Below are 23,610 nucleotides of genomic sequence, written 5' to 3' on the forward strand. Positions count from 1 at the left end.
AGCTCTAAACAGCTACTGATCACGAGGTCTGATTTTTTTTTTTTTTTTAAAGTTTCATGTCATTTGCTTAATCAACATCACGGGTTCACTGATATTATTGCTGCACCTCCAGGAAAATATCACTAGGAAATTAAGCAGCAGGTTCTCTTCAAGAGAACCCTGTCCGTGTTCCACCTTCCCAAAACTTCCTGCCTGCACGCTGGGCCCAGCCGCACCAGTGAGGTGGAAGTGACCCTGACCTACTCAGTGGTGGTGGTCAAAGATTGCAAGAAGGAAAAGCAACTTGGTTAAGAGGAAATGGTTTTCATTTCTTGCCTGCAGAATAGCCAAGATATTCAAGTTTAAAGCGTGCACACGAGTCATTTTTAGTCTCCAGATCTTTCACCCTGAAAGTCCCTGCACAGAAACTCCGCGGGGAGTCTAAATATAGCAACAGCAAACTCCCCCCACCCTCAGCTGGGGTCTCGTGCTGTTCTAGGATTGGAGAGCTCGCTCCAAGGCGCTCTCTGCATCTGCCTCGAATAGCAGGGCACGGAGCAATCTTTCGCACCTCCACAGTGCGTGGGTGTGAAGTGTATTAGGAGAAAAAGAGAATGACTCTGGGTATTGGTGTTTGGTGCACAGTCAGTCACGTGGCACGGCTGCCCGCTGCATCGAGCGGCTCCCAGCTAGTGCCCGCCGCGGAGAGGCTTGGGGAAGAGGAGGGAGGGAAGCAGGGTCTTGCGGGTGACCAGGGGCCGGCGAGAGGGCTTCACACAAATGAGAGCCAACAATACAAAGTAAAAGAAAGTAAAAGTAAAGCATTTAAATGGAGCTACTGCCAGAGGCGGAAAGGAGCTGCCGCGGGCGTGGGTGTGTGTACTGGAGGGAGTCGAGAGAGTATCTCTGAGGGGCGGAGACAGCTGAAATAAGACTTTTGCTTTAGTATTCTAGAAGGAAATCTCTACCTGCTCTGGCTTTGTGGTGGACCCTTAGTTCTTCCTTCAGTTTAACTTGGTTGTTTTTTTTCGTATTTTGGTGGGCTGTGGGGGTGGGGGGAGAATCCACGCTGTTGGAAGAAGTTCCCTAGCCCGGCTTCCTTTCAGTTTCCCCACACTGACTGAGGTTTAACTGCTTGTGCTTTATAACGCAGTGTTGCTGAAGGCCAGAGGCCGAATCCAGTGGCACCGTGGCCTCCCTCCCCGCCGAGGGCGCGCACGCTTTGGGTCGCCAGAGTGTCAGAGGTGGTGGGAGACTCAGCCAGTCCTAACTCGCCACACGTCTCTCACCGTGTAAGGTACAGCCTACAAGGGGTGGGGTGAGGACCCCGAGAAGCTGGTGTCTTGGGCTCCCTGCCCTCCGGGATTTTTCTCCCAGACGCTGGGCCCGCCGCTGCCACTGCCGAGACTTAACAGTTTTATGACTTTTTCGGACTTAAATGGAAATTTCTTGACTAAGGAAACCCAGTTCGCTCTCCCATGCTTCGCGCCGCTGTCAGGCGGAGCCCCGGGGCAACTCGTTAACCGCGGAGGAGCCACTTTGTAGTTTTTATGCCCTCCCCACACTCCACCCCCCGGGCTAGGAAGGATGTCCAGTTACTCGAGGGCTTGCTACCTGATGCTGGGATGGAAAGTCACAGCCCGAAAGCTGGAGTGAGCCGCGGGGAGATGCCCGCTCCCCGCCTGTCCGGCTTGGGAGTCGTGTCCTGCGGGTCTGCACACTGATCTGGCAGGAACCCTCCAGCTGTGCGGGAACCCGACCGCCACTGCCGGGAGCGTCGCCCCACGCGCCGGGGGACCGGCTTGTACCTGCAGGGCAGGGCAGGGCCGTTCCCGCTCACACCCCTTGCGCAAGGATGGCGGGACCTGGCGCTGCATCGTAGTGGCCGGAGTGAGCAGAGACCTGCATCTCCAGTTTCTCCTCAGGGCACGAGGCCGACTTACCTTACGGACAGCTCCCAAGCCCCCGAGAGAACTAAACAAAGTCGCGCCTAGGAGCGGGGCTTCCGAGCCCCGTCCCCTCTGGGGGAGGGGGCAGACGCAGTCTGGGCGTGGGGAATCGAGTGCGAGAAGAAAGGGGGAGCCTGGGGCTGGGTGTGCGCGCGTGGGAGCGCGCCTCCGAGCGCCCCGCACTCCGCGGGACCAGCCCTGGGGGCACTTGGGAAGGAGGGAGTGATAGCTGCGGGAATAAGAGGGAGCAAGAGAAACCCTCTCAAAGTGACGCCCCAAACAGGTCCTGATTTCGAATTTGGAGCTAAAGACTGCTAGAAATTGGGCCTCCTTCGCACACCCCTCTCCGCCCCCACCCCGAAGCCCCGGCGGTGTGCTGGCTGCTTGCTTCCCCGCCCCTATCTCGGAGGTCGCGGGCCGGCGGGCGCTCCGTCGGCCGCGGCTTCCTCCTCGAAACCCGCCCGCGCGCATGAGGCCGCTGCCCCCGCCACAGGCACTGGCGCCCCCCTCGCGGTGCCCGTGGTGATGCCATGCCCCGCCACCACGCGGGAGGAGAGGAGGGCGGCGCCGCCGGGCTCTGGGTGAAGAGCGGCGCGGCGGCGGCGGGCGGGGGGCGCCTGGGCAGCGGCATGAAGGATGTGGAGTCGGGCCGGGGCAGGGTGCTGCTGAACTCAGCCGCCGCCAGGGGCGACGGCCTGCTGCTGCTGGGCACCCGCGCGGCCGCGCTCGGCGGCGGCGGCGGCGGCAGCGGCGGCGGCCTGAGGGAGAGCCGCCGGGGCAAGCAGGGGGCCCGGATGAGCCTACTGGGGAAGCCGCTCTCGTACACCAGTAGCCAGAGCTGCCGGCGCAACGTCAAGTACCGGCGGGTGCAGAACTATCTGTACAACGTGCTGGAGAGACCCCGCGGCTGGGCGTTCATCTACCACGCGTTCGTGTGAGTACCCGCGGCCCCCGCGCGCCCCCCGTCACGCCCGCTCCAGGGGGTCTGTATGCCTGGCCCCCTGGGACGCGCTCCGCGCCCACGCCCTGGCCCGGCGCGCGCGCGTGCACACACACACACACACACACACTCTCACACGCGCGCGCACACGTGGTAGCTTTTATTTCTTTGCACGTGTTTATGGTCTTCCTCCTAGAGCTTTCCACCTCCCTGAGCCCCACCTCCTCTACCTCTACAGATTCAACCGTCTCCCCGAACACACCCAATGAGCTGCCCCGCAGTTTTAGGCACGGAAGGAGAGAGCCAGGCAGACCTGGGACTTAGGCTGCGCGGATAACTGGGAGCGATTAGGTCCCGAGATACGTAAATTTCAACCGCGAGGGGCGCCCGGGAGCTGGGAAAGGCAAAGGGAGGACGTGCGCCGGTGTGAGGCTTGTGAGAGTGTATTGGAGAGGTTAGGAGGTTATGGCAGGGTTGGACGGGGTGGTGAGAGGAGAAACGGAGGGCTGAATCCTCAGCCCTGGGGCGGAGCTGGGGAAGCTGCTACTTGGTGGGGAGAGCAGCTAGGTTTTAAGTGCGCCCGGAAACACGCCTCGCCGCCACCTCCACCACTAACGGAAAATCTGTCAGTGCGTGTAGCCCTTCCTGCCACAGAGGTGGCCAAGGTCTAGAAAAGGCGAGCTGGGCGGGGCGAGGTGATGCTCCCGCGCGGTGGCAGAGGCCAGTGGCGATCCTTGGGCTCAGGAGCCCGGGTCAAAGTGCAATAGCAAACGCGCAAAGGGGCCACCTGGGACAGGGATCAGGCCGTGGGTTAAGTAGGTATTTGTGCCGCTGAGTCAAAATGTGTGTGTGTCTAAGTAAGCCTTCACCATCTAGCAGAGAATGCTTAATGAGAAAATGATTGGAAGCAAATGTTTATTTTTCCCTTAGGCATTTAAAACCTTTCAGTGGCTTTAAAGTTTACTACTGTTTTTCCCACAAAGTCCATTCATTCAATCTCCTGTTAGAGTTAGGTTTATCTGGATGTTTTAAGGTAGTTTTTATGCCGTTGTATCCCGTCTTAATTATTTCTTTTTTTCTTATTTTTTTTCATCTCTTCCTAGTTTTTTTTTTTTTTTTCCCCTGCTTCTTTATGTTAAAATGAATATAAAGACATCAGCCTTAGGAGACCTGTAGAGAAAAGTTGCAGGCACTCACTGTTCCTTTCCTTGTTTCCTAGTAAAATAGGTTTTGAACACATGAACTAGGTTTCTTTTAGAAATGAGGCATGTCATCCAAACATAGCTCTCACCTAGGATGGAGGATTGGCATCAACACCAGAAGCACTTTTTGAAATAACATGGAAGAAGGGGCTGGTTTTGTAAATAGGTGAACCTGGAATTTGATCACGTAGGAGTCAGGAAATTGGTGGAGTCTACAATCTGTGGGGCTCTGGTGTCTGGAAAATTTTACAGTCTGAGATTGATGTGAATATGTAGCATTAGGTAGAATATTCCAGCCAACTTTCCATCTTACAGTGTACACAAGGAGAACGTTGTATAGCATCATTATTACATCAAACGGTATAACTTTTACTATTCACTTAATGTAAGATTCACATTGATTTAGATGTTGTTACTGTAATAAATGATAGACATAGAGAAATACTACAGATTCTTTTCATGTTTGCCCTTTCTGAGTTGATACATATAATTAATCCTGTTACCTATTGAACCTGATAAATTATTTTAACCTGTCAGGATCTACTAAAACATTTAGCAATAACGATCTATGCTCAATTTGGCAGCAAAATATATACTATATGGAAAATGACTTTTTTTTACAAGAGTATGCTCAGAATATTTGTATATTTGAATTTACAATATGATGCCATTCGTGAGTTTTAATTTTTTGTAAATTATACACTGTATATTGGAGAGAGAGACAACTGTGGCTGATGCTCATGCTTTGCATCTCCTAAGTTTTGCCCTTGAACATGAATGAGGACTTATTGTAATACAACATTTTCTCTTCAATATGTTAATGTTTAACAGATTTTTGTCGCCTTACAGAATTTAAAATTTTTAACAAGTGATTTTTCAAGAGACTCAAGTTTAGATAGTTCTCTGCTCACCAGACTTTATCAGCCTATCCATGGGTTTAGTGGGAGATATGAAATAAATTATGTGCTTGTCAATACCATGTGCTGGTAGGAAGCTTTGCTTTATACATTTCTAGAATCTGAAACTGTAATGCTTGAGCAATTAGATAGGGGTGCTAGATCCACATTAGCAGGAAGAGGGAATAGATAGCATCGTCTTCTGGGAGGATTCTGTACAACTATAGCCCACCCTGAGGGACAAGCCATCTTTGCAATTGCTGCTTATAGTTTATTTAGAAAGCTAGGCTTTACACATTAAATGAATAAAGGAAAGTTATTTTGAGCTGTAAGTCTAACAAGACCATTAATAATAAAGGAAATTATATGAAAACAATTTCTAAAGCAGTGTAACTAACTAATTCCCTGCCAGCGTGGGAATCCCCAAATCTTACTTTAATAACAGTTTTTGTAGCACATTAAGGTTCTTGCCAAGAGCAAGTGCAGTGTGATTAATGAGGTACTTCAGGGATGGATTTACATGGTCGACCAGTGTTTTCACTGCCAAGAAGCAAGAAAAATATGTTTAAAGTTATGTTTCAGGTAAAGAAAAGTTTTTGTTAAATATGGAAAAATCATTATTATAATGGTATTTTAATGGTATAAAAGGTACTTTCAAGTGTAAATATCCGAATCTACTGATGAGATGTCTGGCAAGAACAAGAGATGACCTACTTCAAATACGTTCTTCCAGTCTTTATAAATTAGAGGGGATTAGGAGAGTCTGTTCCCTTACTATTCTTTAGGATTTACCAGACAGCTGTGATTCCTCATTTCCTGTCTTCAGCTGTTCTTCAGTTTAATAGATGAGCTATTCAAATATGAGGTGGTATATTTCTTTGAAGGTTGGTTGTCCATTTTAAATTCAACTTCTTTTTAGGAAAAGTTTAGAAGGATAATGGTGGTAGTAGAACACCTGATGGTCTTCATATATAAATCTGCATTGATGCAACAAATGTGGCTCTGGCATAGGAAATAGGGTGGCAGATATATGTAGCTCCTCACTTTGTCCAGTATATCTTTGCCTGGTATAATGCCATGGATCAGAATTTACAGATATTTTAAACTAGAAGAAATAGTCCAGTCACCCAAGCTAAGAACTTGCAAGTCATCCTTGATGCCTTTATTTTTGTCATACTTGCTCCTGCTGGCCATCCAAATGACCATTAAATTCTGTGTATTCACTTTATAAATATTTTTCGTATCTATTCCCTCTCTCTTTTGCTGTTGCTACTATCCCTCTCTGTTTCTTTGTGTACCTCCATTGGATTATTTGTAATATTCTCCTACTTAATCATCCAGTTTCTGTTCTCAGCCTTCCAGCTTTCCACCCCGGCACCATAGTGTTTTCCCTAAAATGTAAATCTTGTCATATCATCCCCTTACCTATAATCTTTGTGGTGAGGGTCATAAATGTGAATTAAGTGGATTGAGGAAGGTTAAGAATTGGGAAAGTGGAGACAATAGTGTAAGTTAACCAAATTCCTTGGAACAATACACAAGACACTTTATGACATGGCCTCTGTCCATCTTTCTTTCTTCACCTCTAATGTACACCCTGGGCTCCAGCCTTACTCAGTTACTCCCCTGTGTCACACTGCTGTGCCTTTGCTCATGCTGTTTCCTTTAATTCTTGCCACTCTGTGCAGTCTGGCTAAGTCCCACTGTTTCTTCAAAACACAATTTAAGGATCGCTTCCTCTTAGGCACATCTCCCCACTGCCAGAATAACTTAGGTGCCCCCTGTCTTAGGTTCCATGGCACTTCAGGATGTCGTTGTAATGGTGCTTGTCCCACTGTTTTCACTGTGAGCTACTTGGTCTGGCTCTCCCACAGGAGGGCAAACTTCCCACACAGAAAATCTCCTACTTATCTCTGAATTCCAAGCACCTAGCAAGATGCCTTGTACCTCGCAGACCCTCAATAAATGCTTGTTTAATGAGTAAGTAAAATTTTCTTAGAAGCCTTTCATAGAGGAGTTTCAGAGTGAACTAAAGCTGATGGAACTACTAAATCTTTTGGATTTTCTTAGAAGATACTGATGATTCATTTTGAGGAGGAGGGTATGGGGGCTAGAAGTAGGAAACCATTACTTTGCTTCCAACTTTCCCACTAATTAGCTTTGTGACTTGGAATAAGCCATTTTACTCTTTTGGGTCTCCAAATCTTTATCTGTGAAATGGGCACATCAGTGTCCAGTGTCTGTGATCCAGCCAAGTTGGTGGAGGATACTACAAATTGTCTAATATTCTCTCATAAAGGGAAGGTGTATTTGTAATGAGAAGGGATCTGATCTTCTTTTAGCATTTCCCTTCCTCATTTTTGAGTTGCAGGACCACCTCCTAAATGGTCACTTTAACTTTACTCCTAACTCCTGGCCGAGGCCTGTGTGCCACATAGTAACCAAAGTGATCTTTCTGAAGAGTTAACAGAACACATCCCTCCTAGGCTTGGAGGAGTAATAGTTTGTTGCCTGTCTCTACCCAATTCCTTAAAGGCAGGGACTCTTTCCATCTTGTCCTCTGCCATATCACCAGCACCTAGAACAGTTCTGCCACATAGAAGAGGCTCATACATACAGATTGATCCACTTATTGTTACCCCCAATCTCCAAAACATACCACTGGTTTTCAGGTGGAAAATAAGATTTTACACTGTTGATAATCCCCGTGTCAGGACTCAATTAGACCCAATGAATGACCTTATTATTTACATATATATTCTATTCGGAATTAAGTCTCTGTCCATAGAAATTGATGCTTGCATTTTATTTTTACTCCTGCATTCCTTAAAAATCACTTCCCTTATCTGTAGAGAGGGCTTATACAAGTTATACTGCTTTATGCCTTGCTAATATGGTAACATAAAATGCTGCATATATTCTTCACATCAGTCTGTTTTCAGAAATTTAAACAATGCTGAAGTATTTGAGGATCATATTACAATTAGAAATGTTGAAAGTGTTAAAATATGAGTATTGGGAATATTGTGGCATAAAAGAAATAAAATCTAAGAAAAGAATATTTCCAAATGGAATGAAGTCTTGATATAAGAAACACTATAAACAAGGAAGATGCCAGCAGCCTTTTGATAATTGCTTGCAAAGAAATGGTGCCAGTTTTAATTTTTAATTGCAAATGGCTATTTTGGCAGATGAAAATGCCAGCAGAGCATGTTTTATCCTATCCCAGTGATGTGAAACTACTTAAAGTCCAATTGTTGAATAGCCACAGTTCATAGTTATGTTTAATGATTTGTAGATGTTTCCATTTTAATTTCCTTTTCTTCAGCTATTTACAAGCATGCCATTTGAAGTTTTATTTTGTTGCAACCTGGGAGACAGATTGGCCATACAACTGCATTTTTCCATAACTACTAAAATTCTTTGATGGGTTTCAGAGTTTTGGCTTATTCTTTTGATCCTTTGTTATCAGTTTGTCCAAAGAACGAGTTTCCTAAATGTTATTGAAGTCATCTAATTCTAAATTTAAGCATAGTTTGAACTTTTATATGTGTATATATATGCACACATATATTCCACATGTACAAATACATACACAATATGTATATACACACAGGGTATCATTTAGCAGAGAACTTGTTAATGTAACTATTTACATTTATTTTTGCTCCTCTAAAAGTAAATAAGACACTTGAATAAAATGCAGTTTAAAAATAAAAAGAATCTTAAAGTTACTCTTGGTAATATGGAGATTGTATCATAATTTGAAAGCTATTTCAATGTATATGAACACTTTTTACAAATTGTCATAGTCTTCATTGCTTCCATTTACAAGTAATTCTAGAGTATTTACTCCTTCAGTCAGTGGTAGGATGACCTTTTACAATCATGTTATTATTTCTCTTTTTTTTTAAGTCAATTCAGTATAATACTAAAGTAATAGCCATTATGTGAATCAGTTAATGTGCTGTATGTTAGTGGTTCAAAAAAGGGAATGATGTGGCCCTTGACCTCAAGGAAATTCCATTAGGGAATATGATTACATTTGGATTCAGTTATGAGTGTTACTGATTTGCTGACTATGAACAAGTTACTGCCAATACTCTCTACTTAATCTGTAAAATAGACATAATAATATTCCATCAAGGTATTACAACATCATATATATTATATATGCATATAACCACACTTGGCATGGTGGCATTGAAACTAGAGAGAAAAATAGAAATAACGTAGTGGGGGGCTATATTGCTATGTTAGAGCCCCAGGATTTTATCCTGTAGGTAATAGGCAGTCTTTGAGGTAGGTGGGGTTTGGGCAGGTAATAATGATATTGAATTTCCATTTTAGATTGATCACTCTATCAGCTCTATTATTAATACTGGCTTGAAAGGAACAAACAAGGTAGGAGATCTTTTGAAACTGTCGTTTCAACTTAGGCAAGAGATAATTTGGACTTGGATTGGGGCAATGGTAGTAAAGATGGAGAAAAAACATGATGATGGAGTTGAAATATATTAATGATGTAGTGAATTATGGAAAATGAAGAAGAGAGATTTATTATTTCTGGATTCCTGGTTTGGGTGGTTGGCTAGATAGGGGGGGCCATTAACTGAGATCACAAAAACAGATGGAACAACAGGGTGAGTGGAATGTTAGGGGGTGATAAAATGAATTTAGCTTTGGAGATGTTGAGCTTTTTGTGGCTGGGATTTCCAACTATATATCTCCAGCAGCTGTGAATAAAGATTTAAAAGACATAAAAGCATAGACAAGAGTTAAAAATACAACGAATGCATGTAAAGAGACAGGACGGTAGCTAAAGGATGGAAACCTGAGGAATACCAACATATAAAGGGTAAGCAGAGGAAATAGGGGGCATTAAATAGGATAGACAGCAAGGTGTAAGGAAACACTAGACAAAAAGATGGTCAGGTGGTCATGGAAACCAAGGATATATTCCAAAAAAGAGTCAACTATGAAATGTAGGCAGTGATTTAGTAAGATAAAGGACCGTGGAGTTACCATTAGATCTGGCAACATAGAAGCCCTTAGTGATTTTGTAAACTCACCAATTGTTCACTTTCAGTGAAGTGGTTGGGGCAGAAGTCAGAATGCTCTTAACTGAGAAATGAATCAGAAATGAAGAGAGAAAAAAGCAAGTGTAAGCCATATATTCAGTTAGTTTAGCAAGAATATAAGAAGAGAGATGGGAACACTAGCTAGAAGGAAATACAAGACTAAGGAGGAAAGCAAGAGAGGATATAGGAAAGAAGATTGTATACCACCACCAATTGTCATTTTAATTGTTGATTGTGTGCTGGATATTGTTCTAAGTGCTTTATGCACATCTTCTCTTCTAATCCTCAGAATAGCTCTAAAAGATACTATTAGTATTAACCATCTCCCTTTAACAGATTAGAATACTGAGGTAGGGAGAGGCTCAGTGATCTGTCTGAGGTCAGCCACTGAATTAATGTCAGAATAGGGCTTTGTACCAAGGCAGAATGGCCGAGAGTCCATGTTCTTAGCCACTATATCTTGATTGTGATGATACCTGTGGGCCCAAGGCTCCTCCTGTCAGATAGCATAATTACAAAAACTGCTTTTGGGTCTCATATAGATCGCTCTTAGCGATACAGTATATGCACAGTAAATATTTGTTGAAGAAAATGAACAATAGTTAAAATCCCTTATGATCTAGTATCAGAGAATTACATATAATTTAGCAGTAGTAGGAATGTTTGTTTCTCTGTCTTCAGATTCTAACCAACTCGAGTTGTAATTTTTCCATAAAGTTTTTCTTGATAGTTCTGGCTTATTTCCTTACCTTTATTAAGCTCCCATAGCTTTTATTATTTGGACCATTTACGTTAGCCTTTAATTACATTTTTGCATTGTCTTCAAATTGGATCATTTATCAAATTCTTCACAAATAATTTCCGTCTAACGAAACCAAAGTACCTTCTTTTGTATCTCCTAGATTTTCATTCTTTATTTTTAATTGAAATTCTCCCTGCCTATTGCTACCAATAGGACTATTTGAATCTTATAATCTATTTTTTTCCATACAAAAATTTTAAGTCCTCCTAGTTTAAATTGTACAGCAACTTGTATTGAAGACCCAAATTGCTGTTATAACTTCTTAGTACCATTTCCTATGAACATTGAATTTCTAATTTATACCGTCACTGCAGAATATCTAAGATTCATTTTAAAATAACAGAAATTGCTTCTTTTAAGTTTCATAATGGCTGAACACAGAACCATTTGCTCCAAACAGATTTTATAGAATTTTCTTTCTTTAAACTAACAAATAAAATACACTTGTTTTCTTCACACCGGTATAAATACATTTCATTTCTCCTCCATGCTTCCCCCTCTCTCTCCTCTTATATATACATTTTTTTTTTCTGGATATTTCTTCTTTTCTCTCTCCCACTTGTCCCATTGTTATCCCTCTCCCCCGTAGTTTTTTTTGTTTGTTTGTTTTTTCCTTCCTCTCCATGCATCTATCTTTTTGGAATGGTGTTTTTGCACATATCTTTATGCCATGTTGTATAATTTAATTCTCTTCCTCTTAAACCTGTCTGCTCTTAATCAGGTGATGCGTTGACCCTGTAACTGCTTACAAGCTCCAGGAGTGCACTGCATAAGTAGACTGGGCTACCGAATTTACACATTTTTCTGCGGTAATTAACAGGCCTCCAGAATGATGTGAGGGTTAGAGAACTCTGCTTTTCTTGGAGTTTTAGTTAAGCTTAGATTTCTTAGAAAATAAGGGAGTGAAGTCTTAAAATTGCCCTGTGGTTTTCTAATACCTACTTATTATTTCTGAAATCTGGATATATTCAGATATGCAATAAATAGTTTTTTTAAAAATCATATTTTCCATTTTGGAAATTGACCACGGTATACAGTTGAGAAATAAATTGAAAATTATTTTTATTCCAGATGGAATTATTACAGAAAAAGGTACATTAAAGAAGTCTAAATCTGTTTATAACATATAGTTGAATAGTAGTTAACCTAAAATTATTTAGCACATAGACTGTTAAAGTCATTAGGGGTTTCCTTACTCATTGAGCCAAGAAATAGATCTATAATTTGGCAACAGAGAGCTGTAGTTTTCCTCTTTAATTGGGAGATTAAAGCATGGATTCAAAATGCAAGTGTCATAGGAGTATATATATGAGATGGAAAACCACCTGTATTTTTTCCTACTTGGAAATTTTTCCAAAGCATACACCATGTGAAAGCTATTTCTGCAACCTTTTATAGAATGTGAACCTTTTAGGGGTCCCATTTCTCTAAACCTGTTTTCTCTCACACCTGAATGAATCTAGGATTGGAGGGAATTGAGAATTTGGATTCTTCTCCTCATGTTTTGAGTTGGTGGATACATTTCTCAGCTTTCTGATTTGTAAAGTTAGGACATAATTCTTCAATGTTTGTCCAATAACCTGACCTCATGCTATGTGTATGGGCCTGAGTAGGAACTATGAGGGCTAAACGAAAATAAAACTCAGCCTGTTCTCTCAAGGAGTTTTTGCTCCATAAGGACATTAGTTTACTATTTACTAAGCTACAAAAATCATTTCTCTGACTTGACTTAGGATAAAAGCAAAGGTTGGCCCTTTTCCAGGGCTTTTAGCTATTGCTGCTATTGAAGGGATTTACAAGGTAAACTCCAGGATCACCATGTAGAGAACTTCTGTGCCAGTTCTCTTGACCTCTTGGGAAACCCTGGAGCTGGGTGTTTAGTTGCCTGTGCAGGTGGGCGTTCTGCTCAGGGCATTCCCGCACAAAGACCAAACACAGGAGTTCCCACTGATCATAGTAATTTTCAAAGAGTAGTAATTAAACTAGTTCAACTAAATGTTCTAGTTAATAAAACATTCTGAGTATGTTTAATTTGCTCCAAAGTATTTTTTAAAATAGAAAAGAAATCAATGCTGCTTCATAACACTTTGTTTAGGAATGTTATTTTTTTCTCCCCAAAATGGCTGAAGAACAATAATGTAAATCAAAAATCTGTTAAATACAAAAATCAAATGAAATACCTATCTTCAGTATATACTCTGAAGTTTCTAATATTGTTAACTTCTTTATTCTGGTACATGGAAGGAAAATATTATACCCAGTTTTCCATGGAGCCTGAAATTCATTCATTCATTCATTCGTTCGTTCATTCAGTATTTGGGTGCCCACTGTATATCATGTCCTTGGGACACTTTGGAAATACTGCTTCCCATTTTACCAACTTTTTCCAGGCGAAATGGCGCTTTTCTTCAATTTAGAGAGTAGCACTTCAGAGTGAAAGTAAAATTAGTAAGTGGAAGAGTGTGTGTTCATTGTGACCTCTAAGGTGCTCTTTACTCATCTCCTTAAGACTACAACTGACCCTTCTGAACTAGCTAGGCAGTCAGGTTAAGGAATTACAAGGCAAGATTAAATTAGTTTTAAATTTACCGTGCCAGATGACAAAATCCAATAGTTCTGTTTTTAGTTCTGTTTTGCTTCATCAAATGGAATAGGTAGAGAAACTGAATGGCAATACATAAGACTTTGAGGGAACCCATTTATAACCTTTAAGATAGGATCTTGAGCCCAAGGAGCATCTACTCTTACTCTTGTGGTCCTTGACAACTAAAAGAAATGACAGTCACTTTGTTTAGGGGCAACATTTTACCAAGCTTACACAATCAAATTAGCATCATGTTTTTGTTTTTGTTTTTTCCTTTAGAAGAAAGGCAGATAAATTCCTTTAGGTTCACATCCACCAAGGGATAAACAAACACAATGTGATGTTTCAGAATCAACCCAAAGAAACGAGCTACGCTAATTATGCTGTCTTACTTTAATCTTAAACTGACATGGTCCTGCAGACCTTCCAAAGTTAGGACAGGAGACACAAACGGAAAGAAAAAAGTATCCAGTCGTCATATTTGCGCCAATCATGTTGACTTTTAGACTATTCAGGCTTCCAGTTTGGTTTGACTGTCATGCTTCAGTGGCCCATTATTCTCTTTTCTCAGTAGAAGGGGATAGTAGTCATCACAGAAAGTGAAACTTATCTTTAGCGGGAAAGATTCCCTTACATGGCTCCAGAGCTTTCGCTTCCAGTGTTGGACTTGATGAGAGTTACTTTACAAATTGCTCTTCCCAAACTAGTTGGATCATGCTGTGGAGAGCTATTTTCCAAAGCTCACGGATATGGAGTTTTATTCCAGGCTTTGGGGCAAAAAGTAGATAATAAAAATAAGTTTATAGATGGCCCTAAGTGAGGTAACCTAGACAACCTTAAACAAGAATAGTCAAGAAACTATCACATTGTACTGGAGAAAACATAATATTCCTCTCATTCAGAAGTGGGTATCATAATTCACAAGTGTTATTGGTGAGAGATCATATGTTTTTCCTCCAAAAAAGGTTAAAGGCAATTACCTGATTTTTTTTTGTTGCTGTTCTTAGTTATTGGTCCAAAGTCCCTTTTCACATTGAGGTCTTAATATAGATTTGCAAAGTACATGATAATACATTTAAAAGACTTATTCACAGTAAATCTTTTATGTGTTTTGTTTTTGTTTTGCCTCAAGCACCACTCCTAAAGCTAGTGGTTACTCCAGAATAAGTGTCGGGGTGTGGAATGACAACGTACATAGCAGGACAAGGGCCTGGCCTGGAGTGTTCCCTCTGAGAGTGTGAAGGAGGGGAGAATAGAATTCAAGGGGAGAACTGGAGTTCTCAGTCCTTGATTAGTTTTTGGTAGGCAAAAGAGATGAAAGAATCAAAGGTTTCAAGGTTTCAAGCAAATGTGACTATGACCAAGCAGAAGTTGCTTAATTCTGTTTTAGGGAGAGACAGGATGCATGAGTGGACATGTAACTTGTTTGGGCTTTTGGAGAGAAGGACTGAGGGTCATTAGTTACCAATGTGGAGGTGATGGATGAAGAAATAATAAAGGTGTTGGGAGAAGAATGTAGCGAGAGAGAGGTTTAGGGAATACTGGCATGTGGGGAGAAAAGAGGAGAAAGAGGGGTTTGTGAAAGGGGCAGAGAAGAGGAAGATTAGTGCAATATAGCATCCATAGGAGAACCAAGGCTCAAAGAAGGATTGTAATTGAGTTTGAAAGGATTATAAAGAAGAGAAATGAAAATGTCCATGTAAAAAGAGACAGTAATAGGGAAAGCCAGAATAAAGTGGGAGGGGTCAAAACCTAGAAGAAAAGTCAGTGATCTAGGTAGGAGTGAACAGCATTTGCAGCACTATGTGCTAGGAGGACATCCAGTATCACAGGGGGGAAGAAATCATATCCTGGAAATAGGGCCAGAATAACTCAACAACCAGTTAGGGTGCAGGCACAGCAATCAGCATCTCAAAAGGCATCCACAGGGTGAAGGGTGTCCCTGAAGGTATGAAATGGGGACTCCAGGAGAAAGGGTGGTATTCAGAGAGCCTCCTGCAAAAGCAGGGAAATCTGGTTTGAAAGCAATCTTGCAGTCCCTGAGAGAGATGCTGATAAGTGCAAAGCAGTTCTAAAGAGTTTGAGATAGGGCACCAAACAGTGCTTGGAGGGGAAAAGGAGGAGACAGATTAGGCTGCATAATTGACAATTAAATGGGTAAAGAGAGAGGGAGAACGGTAGATTAGGGAGCAACAGAGTAAAACTAAACCTTTATTTCCCCAAGCAGCTGGAGGTCAGCACAAATATAAAAACCTAAGGAAAGGCCCCCCCAAGAAGAGGAAAGATTAGCATAATTGAGAGGAACAGATCCTAGAAGAAGAGAGATAGGGGTTTATAGTAAATGAAAGTTTGGGATGGCAGCTTTGGGTTGTGACAAGGCAGCAACCAGAGGTGAGTAACAGGATTTCTTGACAACAGCAAGGCTGTGATGGAGTTTGGCATGACCAGGTGGAAGACTCAGTGTGTGTGATTCTGAGAATCTCTCTAACAGTGGTGTGCAGAGGAAATTTAAAAAGCAGATGGAGCCATAACCCAGAGCTGGCAACTGTGTCCAGGGAATGAGAAATGCTCTTGGAGTCACACACACCGCAGGCTTGTGACCCTGGGCAAATCACTAACCTCTCTAAGCATCGACCGTCTGAAAAATGTGGAAATGATAAATATGGAAATGTGCAAGTTATGGAAAGTTCCTTAAAATTGCTGGCACGTGCTCACGCAAGCACACACACACAATGGTAGTTTTTATACTTCTTTTTTTTTTAAATATTTTATTTATTGGGGCGCCTGGGTGGCGCCCTCTGTGTTCAAATAAACAGAGAGAGACACAGCGAGAGAGGGAACACAAGCAGGGGGCGTGGGAGAGGGAGAAGCAGACTCCCCGCAGAGCAGGGAGCCCGATGCGGGGCTCGATCCCAGGACCCTGGGATCATGACCAGAGCCGAAGGCAGACACTCAGTGACTGAGCCACCCAGGCGCCCCTACATAGTCCATTTTTTATGTTTCTTAACATGCTTTAAATTTTGATTGTTGTGTTTTAAATAGTGTAGACTGGATCCCAGGATAAAATTTTTTTTTTAAGATTTTATTTATTTGACAGAGAGAGACACAGAGAGAGAGGGAACACAAACAGGGGGAGCGGGAGAGGGAGAAGCAGGCTTCCCGCTGAGCAGGGAGCCCTATGCGGGGCTCAATCCCAGGACTCTGGGATCATGACCTGAGCCGAAGGCAGACGCTTAACGACTGCGCCACCCAGGCGCCCCAAAGATAAAATCTTTAAAAAGCATTTTCACTCTTTCACTATGTATATTAACAAAAAAATATTTCTCTTTTATACATCTCTCAATGCCAGAAAAAGGTATTTTTATGACCTTTCTTCTAAAGAAGTTGACTCCTAAAGAAGGGGGCTCTATGGGGATTAAATATATATTGGTTTGTTCTTTAAAGGCTCCAATAAGGGACGCCTGGGTGGCTCAGTTGGTTAAGCATCTGCCTTCAGCTCGGGATCAAGTCCTGCATCAGGCTCTTTCCTCAGTGGGGAGCCTGCTTCTCCCTCTCCCTCTGCCTGCCGCTCTCCCTGCTTGTGCTTTCTCCCCCTCTCTCTCTGACAAATAAATAAATAAAATCTTAAAAAAAAAAGGCTCTAATAAATGAATAGTTCAAGTTAGAAACTAATTAATACTTAGTACTTTCGGTTGCAGCACTGTGGTTTCTTTCAGATATCAAAATTTGGGGAGAAATAGCTCCAGAATTTGAGCAAGTGGGAGTGGGAAAGAGCACATACAAACATTATTCCAAAATCTTCCCTCCCCCCGCCCCTCTCTCACACTCACACACACACACACACACACACAAGCAATCTGACTAGGTGAATTCATTAAGGGAAAGCAAATGTGTTCATCCATAAATTCAAATGAGCCTAAAGGCCTATATTTAAATGTGCCATGTTAAACAGGCCTAGCACTCTTCTTATATGCCCAAGAGAGCCTGGGCCATGACAGTGAGACAGGCAGGAGCAGCAGGATGAAATGACCCTATCTTCTGAAAACTCCTTGCCTTACTTCAAGAGAGATGAGGCATCTGGCCAGCTTTGCAAGTACAGTATTTTTTTTTTAAATGTGAATGCCTAAAATTAACTTAAACTTAATTTCTACCCTCCTGGTATTTCTCTGTCTATATCTAATACACTTTTTGTGGTTAATATTATCATTAGAAAATTGATGGTTTCATTAATGAATTTTGAGAACAAAGGAATTTGGGTGGTTGTTTAAAATTGTTGGCCTATAAATGGCCATTTTTTGCATGAATCTTGTATATGTACATTGAGAGGTTGATGTGTACTGTATGTGCTCTTCTTCGTAGGCTAGGAACAATTTGAGGCAGAGAAATGACTTGGAGAAAATGAACAGCTCTCATTTATTTTTATCAATCATTCTTTGTGCCCTAAGTTATTCCGGTAGTTTTTAATACCTACAGTATTTTTTCTCAGTCATCATAATCCCCTCACTGTGGTCCTGATTCAGAGCTATTTCATTCACTCCTCAGAGCTTCATTCATTACCCAAACACGGGTGGGAGTCGGGGGCAGATAAAGAAGGAGAGTCTTGATTTTCTTTGACACATGGCTCTTGCATTTTTCCTTGAGAAGAGGGTTGGTTTGGTGCCACAAGATAAAGAGTACTTTACAAAGGCCTCCCTTTGGTCATGGAGCAGATCTGTACACAAATGCAGAGCACTTACACTGGCACTCAGGTAAAGGAATCCTGTAGTTCTTAAACTATACCTTACCTATGGAAGAAGGTCTGATTAGGTGACATTTGTTAAACGTCCTCCGTGTAGTAGCTGCTGCTCAGCCACATCAAACTCACAGGCCAAATCCATACTCCATGTAATAATACCAACCTATTAAAAATGTTTGATGGCTCCTAAGACAGCCGCAGCTGTTACGTATTTGTTACAGAAGCCAGAATTTTCTTTCATTCAGAGATCTGTGTAGTTTGCAAAGATATAAGTATAGGAATGTTTCCTGAAGCATTGTTTTATCATTAAAAAAGTACAGAAACAACATAGAACGCTGTCATTATCAACTAGTTAAATCAACAGTGGCAAAATTGTCCAAGGGAAAACTGCATTCTTTGAAAAGAAGGAAGAAAATATGCATGACATGGTATGTCATGGTTTCTAAAATGAATTAGTAGTGAAAAAATCAAGTTATAAAAGTGTATATAGTATACACAAGTATTCACTTTTGTAAATTAAAAAATGCACATATGTAGCAGATTCTCATTATTCATGGTAGTTATAGTCTATAAAGTCACTGTAAATACTGAGTTAGTGAGCAATGAATCATTGCTCCTAGCAGAAATAGAAGGTTAGGTTCCTTGGAGCCTTTGGTCACATTTTCATCAACTGATCAGTAACCTTACTTTATGTGTGTGTTTCTGTTTAAAGATACATTATTTAATATATAATTAGTTCATTAATATTGAATTCATAGTATATCTGAATGAAGCTTACCTTACATGTATTTTCCCTGGAAGGCACACCATAGCTTTCTTGTACTTAAAAACACTAGAAAGGGCTTCAGCACTATACAGGGGCCTTTTTAAACAGTGAAATCACCCCCCTCCCCACCAAAAAAAAAAGCCACACGAAAATGTGAAAAACATGGCATTAAATAGACCTTGAAAAGGATACTTGTTTACAATGAGAGCTGAAATAAGAAGGCAAAGAATTATCTTCTTCCATGTCAATTGGGAATGTGGCATCAGGAGACAGATTTGGGGCCACCTTTTTCATGTCCACAAATGACCATGAGTGCCCAGCAAGCACTGATTTTGGGGTCACAAATAAATTTTAGGAGTAGGAAAATTTGCAAAGATGGAATCTACAGGGAACGAGGATCACAATAAATGTATGCTCATACATATATACACACACACCCATTTATGCATGTGTGCAAATGGAAAGTTTCTGAAAGGACTAGAAGAAACTGCTTGATGGAAGTGATGGAGAATAGGACTGTAGATCAGAAATGAGACAAGGTACACCTTTTATTGTAACTCTCTCTGTCCCATGTGGCTTTTTTTTTTTTCTGTGTACATAACATATACCTTCTTCTCTGTCCTCTCTCATCCCCCCCTACCACCACCACCATCTTTATTCTTCAATAAGCTATATGCATTTTCTGAGGAGCTCTGGGGATGAGATTTTATTTAAGCTAAATTTATCATAGTGAATATCCACTGAATCAGGCTCTTGGCAAAGTTGGCCAATATAATTTTGCAAATGAAGAGTGTCTTACAGTGTGAAGTATGACACTCAGAACATGAGTTCTCCAGGTAATTTGTGTTACAGAATATTACCCTGTCTTCCAGCACCCTGAGAAGCCCTGGACTTCAGGGCACTTTAAGTCTGCCAAATACTCTTGCTTAAATTCTTAGCACAGGACGTCAGAATGGAGGCTTAATAAGTAGAAAACAACTTAAATAATATTAATGATATAATGGCAGCTATCAATTTGGTATCTGAAATTTTGTGTGGAAATTTTCTTCAGGTAGAATTTCAGTTTCTGGTCTCCCCTCACCTCCCTTGTGGAACAGAGGAGGTGGTAAGTCCCTAGGTTTGGTCCCCTGGCTTCATGTTGGGCTCAGAGTTCTCAAATCTGCCTTTCTGTAGGACATCCAGAACTCAAGAGCATCCATTTCTGATTTTGTCCTCAGCTCGTATGCTTGATTTCTTGGGTTACTTGGTAGTCTTGCCATTCATAACTTGTACCTTTAGAAAAAGAGGGAAAAGTTTTAATTTTGTCTGTTTCCTTACTTGTGTATGTCATGGCAGTCTTTTTTTTTTTTTTTTTTTGCCACCTGTGAAAAGCGTAACTAGCAAGTAACCTCCCTGAAAGGCTTTCTTCCTAATTAATCTAGAGATTTTCACTTCTGCCAGGTACTTCCTGTGTTCTACTGTAGTCTTGGCTAAAAGCAAGCTGAAGCTAAGCTGACAACGGGTTAAAAAAAAGAAAAAAGGATATATAAGGCATGTTCATATCTAATTATAGCTGGAATTCATTGGTATTAATGGCTTCCCATGGACTGTCACCCTGCCCACTGTTAGTTTGTAATCTAAAATAATTCAAATTTCTGTCTAATTGGATTTCTGCCAGCAGTATTCCATCCATCACTGTATCTCTTCTCAAACATTGAGAATATTGTCTTTTAAATATGTTTGTATGCATTTACACATATATAATCAAAATGTGTGAAAACACTCCTTCATTTGAAAAAAAAAAATAACAGGCTTGTAAAGAATAACTTTAGCAACAAATGGTGAGTTTATTTTAAGAATAAACTTCATAAATGTATGGACCTCTAAAAATAAAAATAGTAAGATTTCTCAAACGTTTATTTTCCTTACCAAATATGACAGTTATCCACAAGTGGAACAGATTGTAGTTATTGCCAATCCTGCAAAACCACAAGGACTTCAGGAAGAAGCATATGGATATCTATTGGTCTTCATGGTTTATCGTTGCATCTGTATACAGCAGCCTTCAGTGAAACTAAAAGGGATCTTTTCAGATCAGAAGTGGTGTGTAGGGAGTGTGCTTTCTTGAGTTGTTGAGGATGCCTCTGGCTGGTAACTAGTTGGCATCAAGTTCTCTGTGATTGCCTTAGTGTCATTTGTTCCATGACTGTACATTGTAAAGTGATACTGCTGCCTATGGGCAAGTGCACGGTCTAGGTGCATTGTCCCAATTACAAATCACCATCGAGCCATGTCTGTGAACCCTGAGATGTGAGTCACCATTACTTTGTACATGTCAGTCACATTTGAAGTTCTTTTTGCCCTTGTAAAATTTTAATGAGTTAGAATCCTCAAATGCACATAACTATCCAATTATCTTCCTGTAGACAAAGCCATGTGCAAAACCAAATCATCATCAGAAGGTGCCTTGATAAATAAAAGCACAGAAAAATCAGATTCTGGTCAAGTCTTGTAGATCTGGGGTCCATTGCCCATTCCCATTTCGATTCTATATGAGGGATATCAGTAGATTGCCTCCCATTAACTCTCCCTTCTGAGGTCGCCATTGCCTAGGCCAGGGGTCAGCACACTGAGGCCCACAGGCCATATTCAGCCTGCTACTGTTTTTATAAATAAAGTTTTATTGAACCATCATCATCCATATTCATTTATGTATTGTCCCTCACTGGTTTCATACTACACAATAGATTTGACCTTATGGCCCACAAAGCTGAAAATGTTTACTATCTGGCATAGGCTAGAAAACTCTGTTTTCTACACTGTGTCCTTACTCTGTTGGCAGGTGACTTAAGGAGACATGGGATGAAAACATAAACATGGTGAGCCAATTGTCAGTAGAGTTAAAATCTAAAGGATGCTATTAGTTGGAGTTCCGGTCATGGCCAGTGAGGGAGAGTGCAAGGTGAAGTTAAGAGGGAGCAGAAATCATTAGTTAGGCAGAGGAACCTGGTCAGGAGATCCAAGGGACCAGAAGAGAGCAGGAGAAAAGCATAGATGCCCTAAAATGAGAGAGAAAAAAACCATATAGTCCTCAGACAGAGATTAGTTTGTTCTTCAAGCCCCCAGGGTTCCTGACAGCTGTCCAATCTACAGGTATATGTATATAAACCTTCTATTGTTCATATAAGGCGAGGAGTTCTTCTCCTTGCAATTAAAAGAAAGGGACTAAAAGAAACCATTATATGTTTGGCCATGATGGGACAAATTTAGTTCTTTATGGGAATATCTAAGTTCCTATAGAAATAGTTGCCGTTTTCAATCTCAGTATTGACAATAAACACTAATAAACTAACTTGGGTAGAAAAGTCACTTGATGTAGTGGACAAGGGCCATGTTGATAGAAAACTTTAATGTTGACTGCAATGTGAAGATATCTCACACTTAATAAAATTTACGTTTCCTCTTTTCTTTCATTTGTTCAGTCATTCAGTAAATATTGAAGACCTTCTAAATACAAAGAACCTGTACAAGAGAGTATGATAGGTGAGAACATGTAGATAACAAGACCTACTCCCAGGGAACATAAGCAATCTTGTAAGAAAGTTGAGCCAAATACACCAACAATCACCATACAGAGAAACCAGCAGTAATTAAATTTAGTAAATATTTATAGCAGACTCATTATATATATATATAATGCCAGGCACCATGGATACCAATATGGATGAGGCTGAGCCTATGACTTTGGAAGAACAGTAGTGCTATTCACAAGGAGAAGGGAGAATTGCTTCCTGCCACAGGAAGGGCAGATGGGCACATGAGATATAACTAGAATGCCCACTACAGCATTATTGGCAGTAGGAATATATATTAATATATCCATAAGAAGAATAGTGGATAAATAACTGTCAGGGCCATCATATAATAAAATACCATCCAGTAATTGAAAGAAATGAACTAGAGCTACATGAATCAATATTGATAAATCTCAAACCTAACACTGAGCCAAAAGTAAGGTGTGAAAATATTCTTACACTATGAAACGAAGTATATAATATTTTAAAACATGGAAACCAATACTTCTGTATTTCTTAGACTAATAAACATATGTGGTATAAATATATTTTTAGTTGCTTAGAAGTGACAGATAAAAGGATTACTTTAAAATCTGAAGAGAGAAGGAGAAAAATGAGATTGAGGAGGGTATGCTGGGTTTCAAATGTACCTGAATATTTTAAATCTTTTTTTTTTAAAGACCTAACATTGAAAGAAATACAGAAAAATGGGTGATGGGTACATGGACATTCATTATATTATTCTCAGAGCTTTTCTGTTTGAAATTGAACAGAAAAAAAAAAAAGAAAGAAAGAAAAGCCTAAGTGTGTTTATATGAGGACACATACCAAAGAAAGGAAATGTGGTTGGTTACACTCAATTTCCCAGGCCAGATGATATGGATTACGGCCCAGTTTGAGCTCTGAGCTTCTCAGTTTTATTGTGTGCTTAATCCGATTAGTCAACCAAGTGAAATTTGCTTTGTGGTAGAGTCAAGGCACCACTTTATGTGGTCAAACTAATAAATGGAGCCTGGAGAAAGTGGTGTTTCTCCTTCCTGCCCACAGGTGTGCAGCTCTGCATATGTGGACAGGAGCAGAGAGGTTCTGAAAACTGACTGGCAAATAATGCCAGGAATCCTT

General features: G+C 41.1%; 1 protein-coding gene across 3 annotated transcripts in view; it reads left to right on the forward strand.

Annotated features, from left to right (window-relative positions):
* The first annotated feature begins 730 nt into the window (after positions 1-730).
* Positions 731-23,610, forward strand: part of KCNQ5 (potassium voltage-gated channel subfamily Q member 5) — a 476,049-nt gene continuing 453,169 nt past the window's right edge. For 2 of the 3 annotated variants that reach the window (XM_081828547.1, XM_081828548.1), the window contains exon 1: positions 732-2,862. In XM_081828547.1, the coding sequence (XP_081684673.1) occupies positions 2,459-2,862 (404 nt within the window). In that variant the 5' untranslated portion in view covers positions 732-2,458. Of the gene's footprint in view, positions 2,863-23,610 lie in introns of all 3 variants that reach the window. The other variant, XM_081828546.1, reaches the window with a different exon arrangement.

This window comes from Leptonychotes weddellii, chromosome 8 (assembly GCF_054177405.1).
Source record: "Leptonychotes weddellii isolate Sample4059 chromosome 8, ASM5417740v2, whole genome shotgun sequence".
NCBI lineage: Eukaryota > Metazoa > Chordata > Mammalia > Carnivora > Phocidae > Leptonychotes > Leptonychotes weddellii.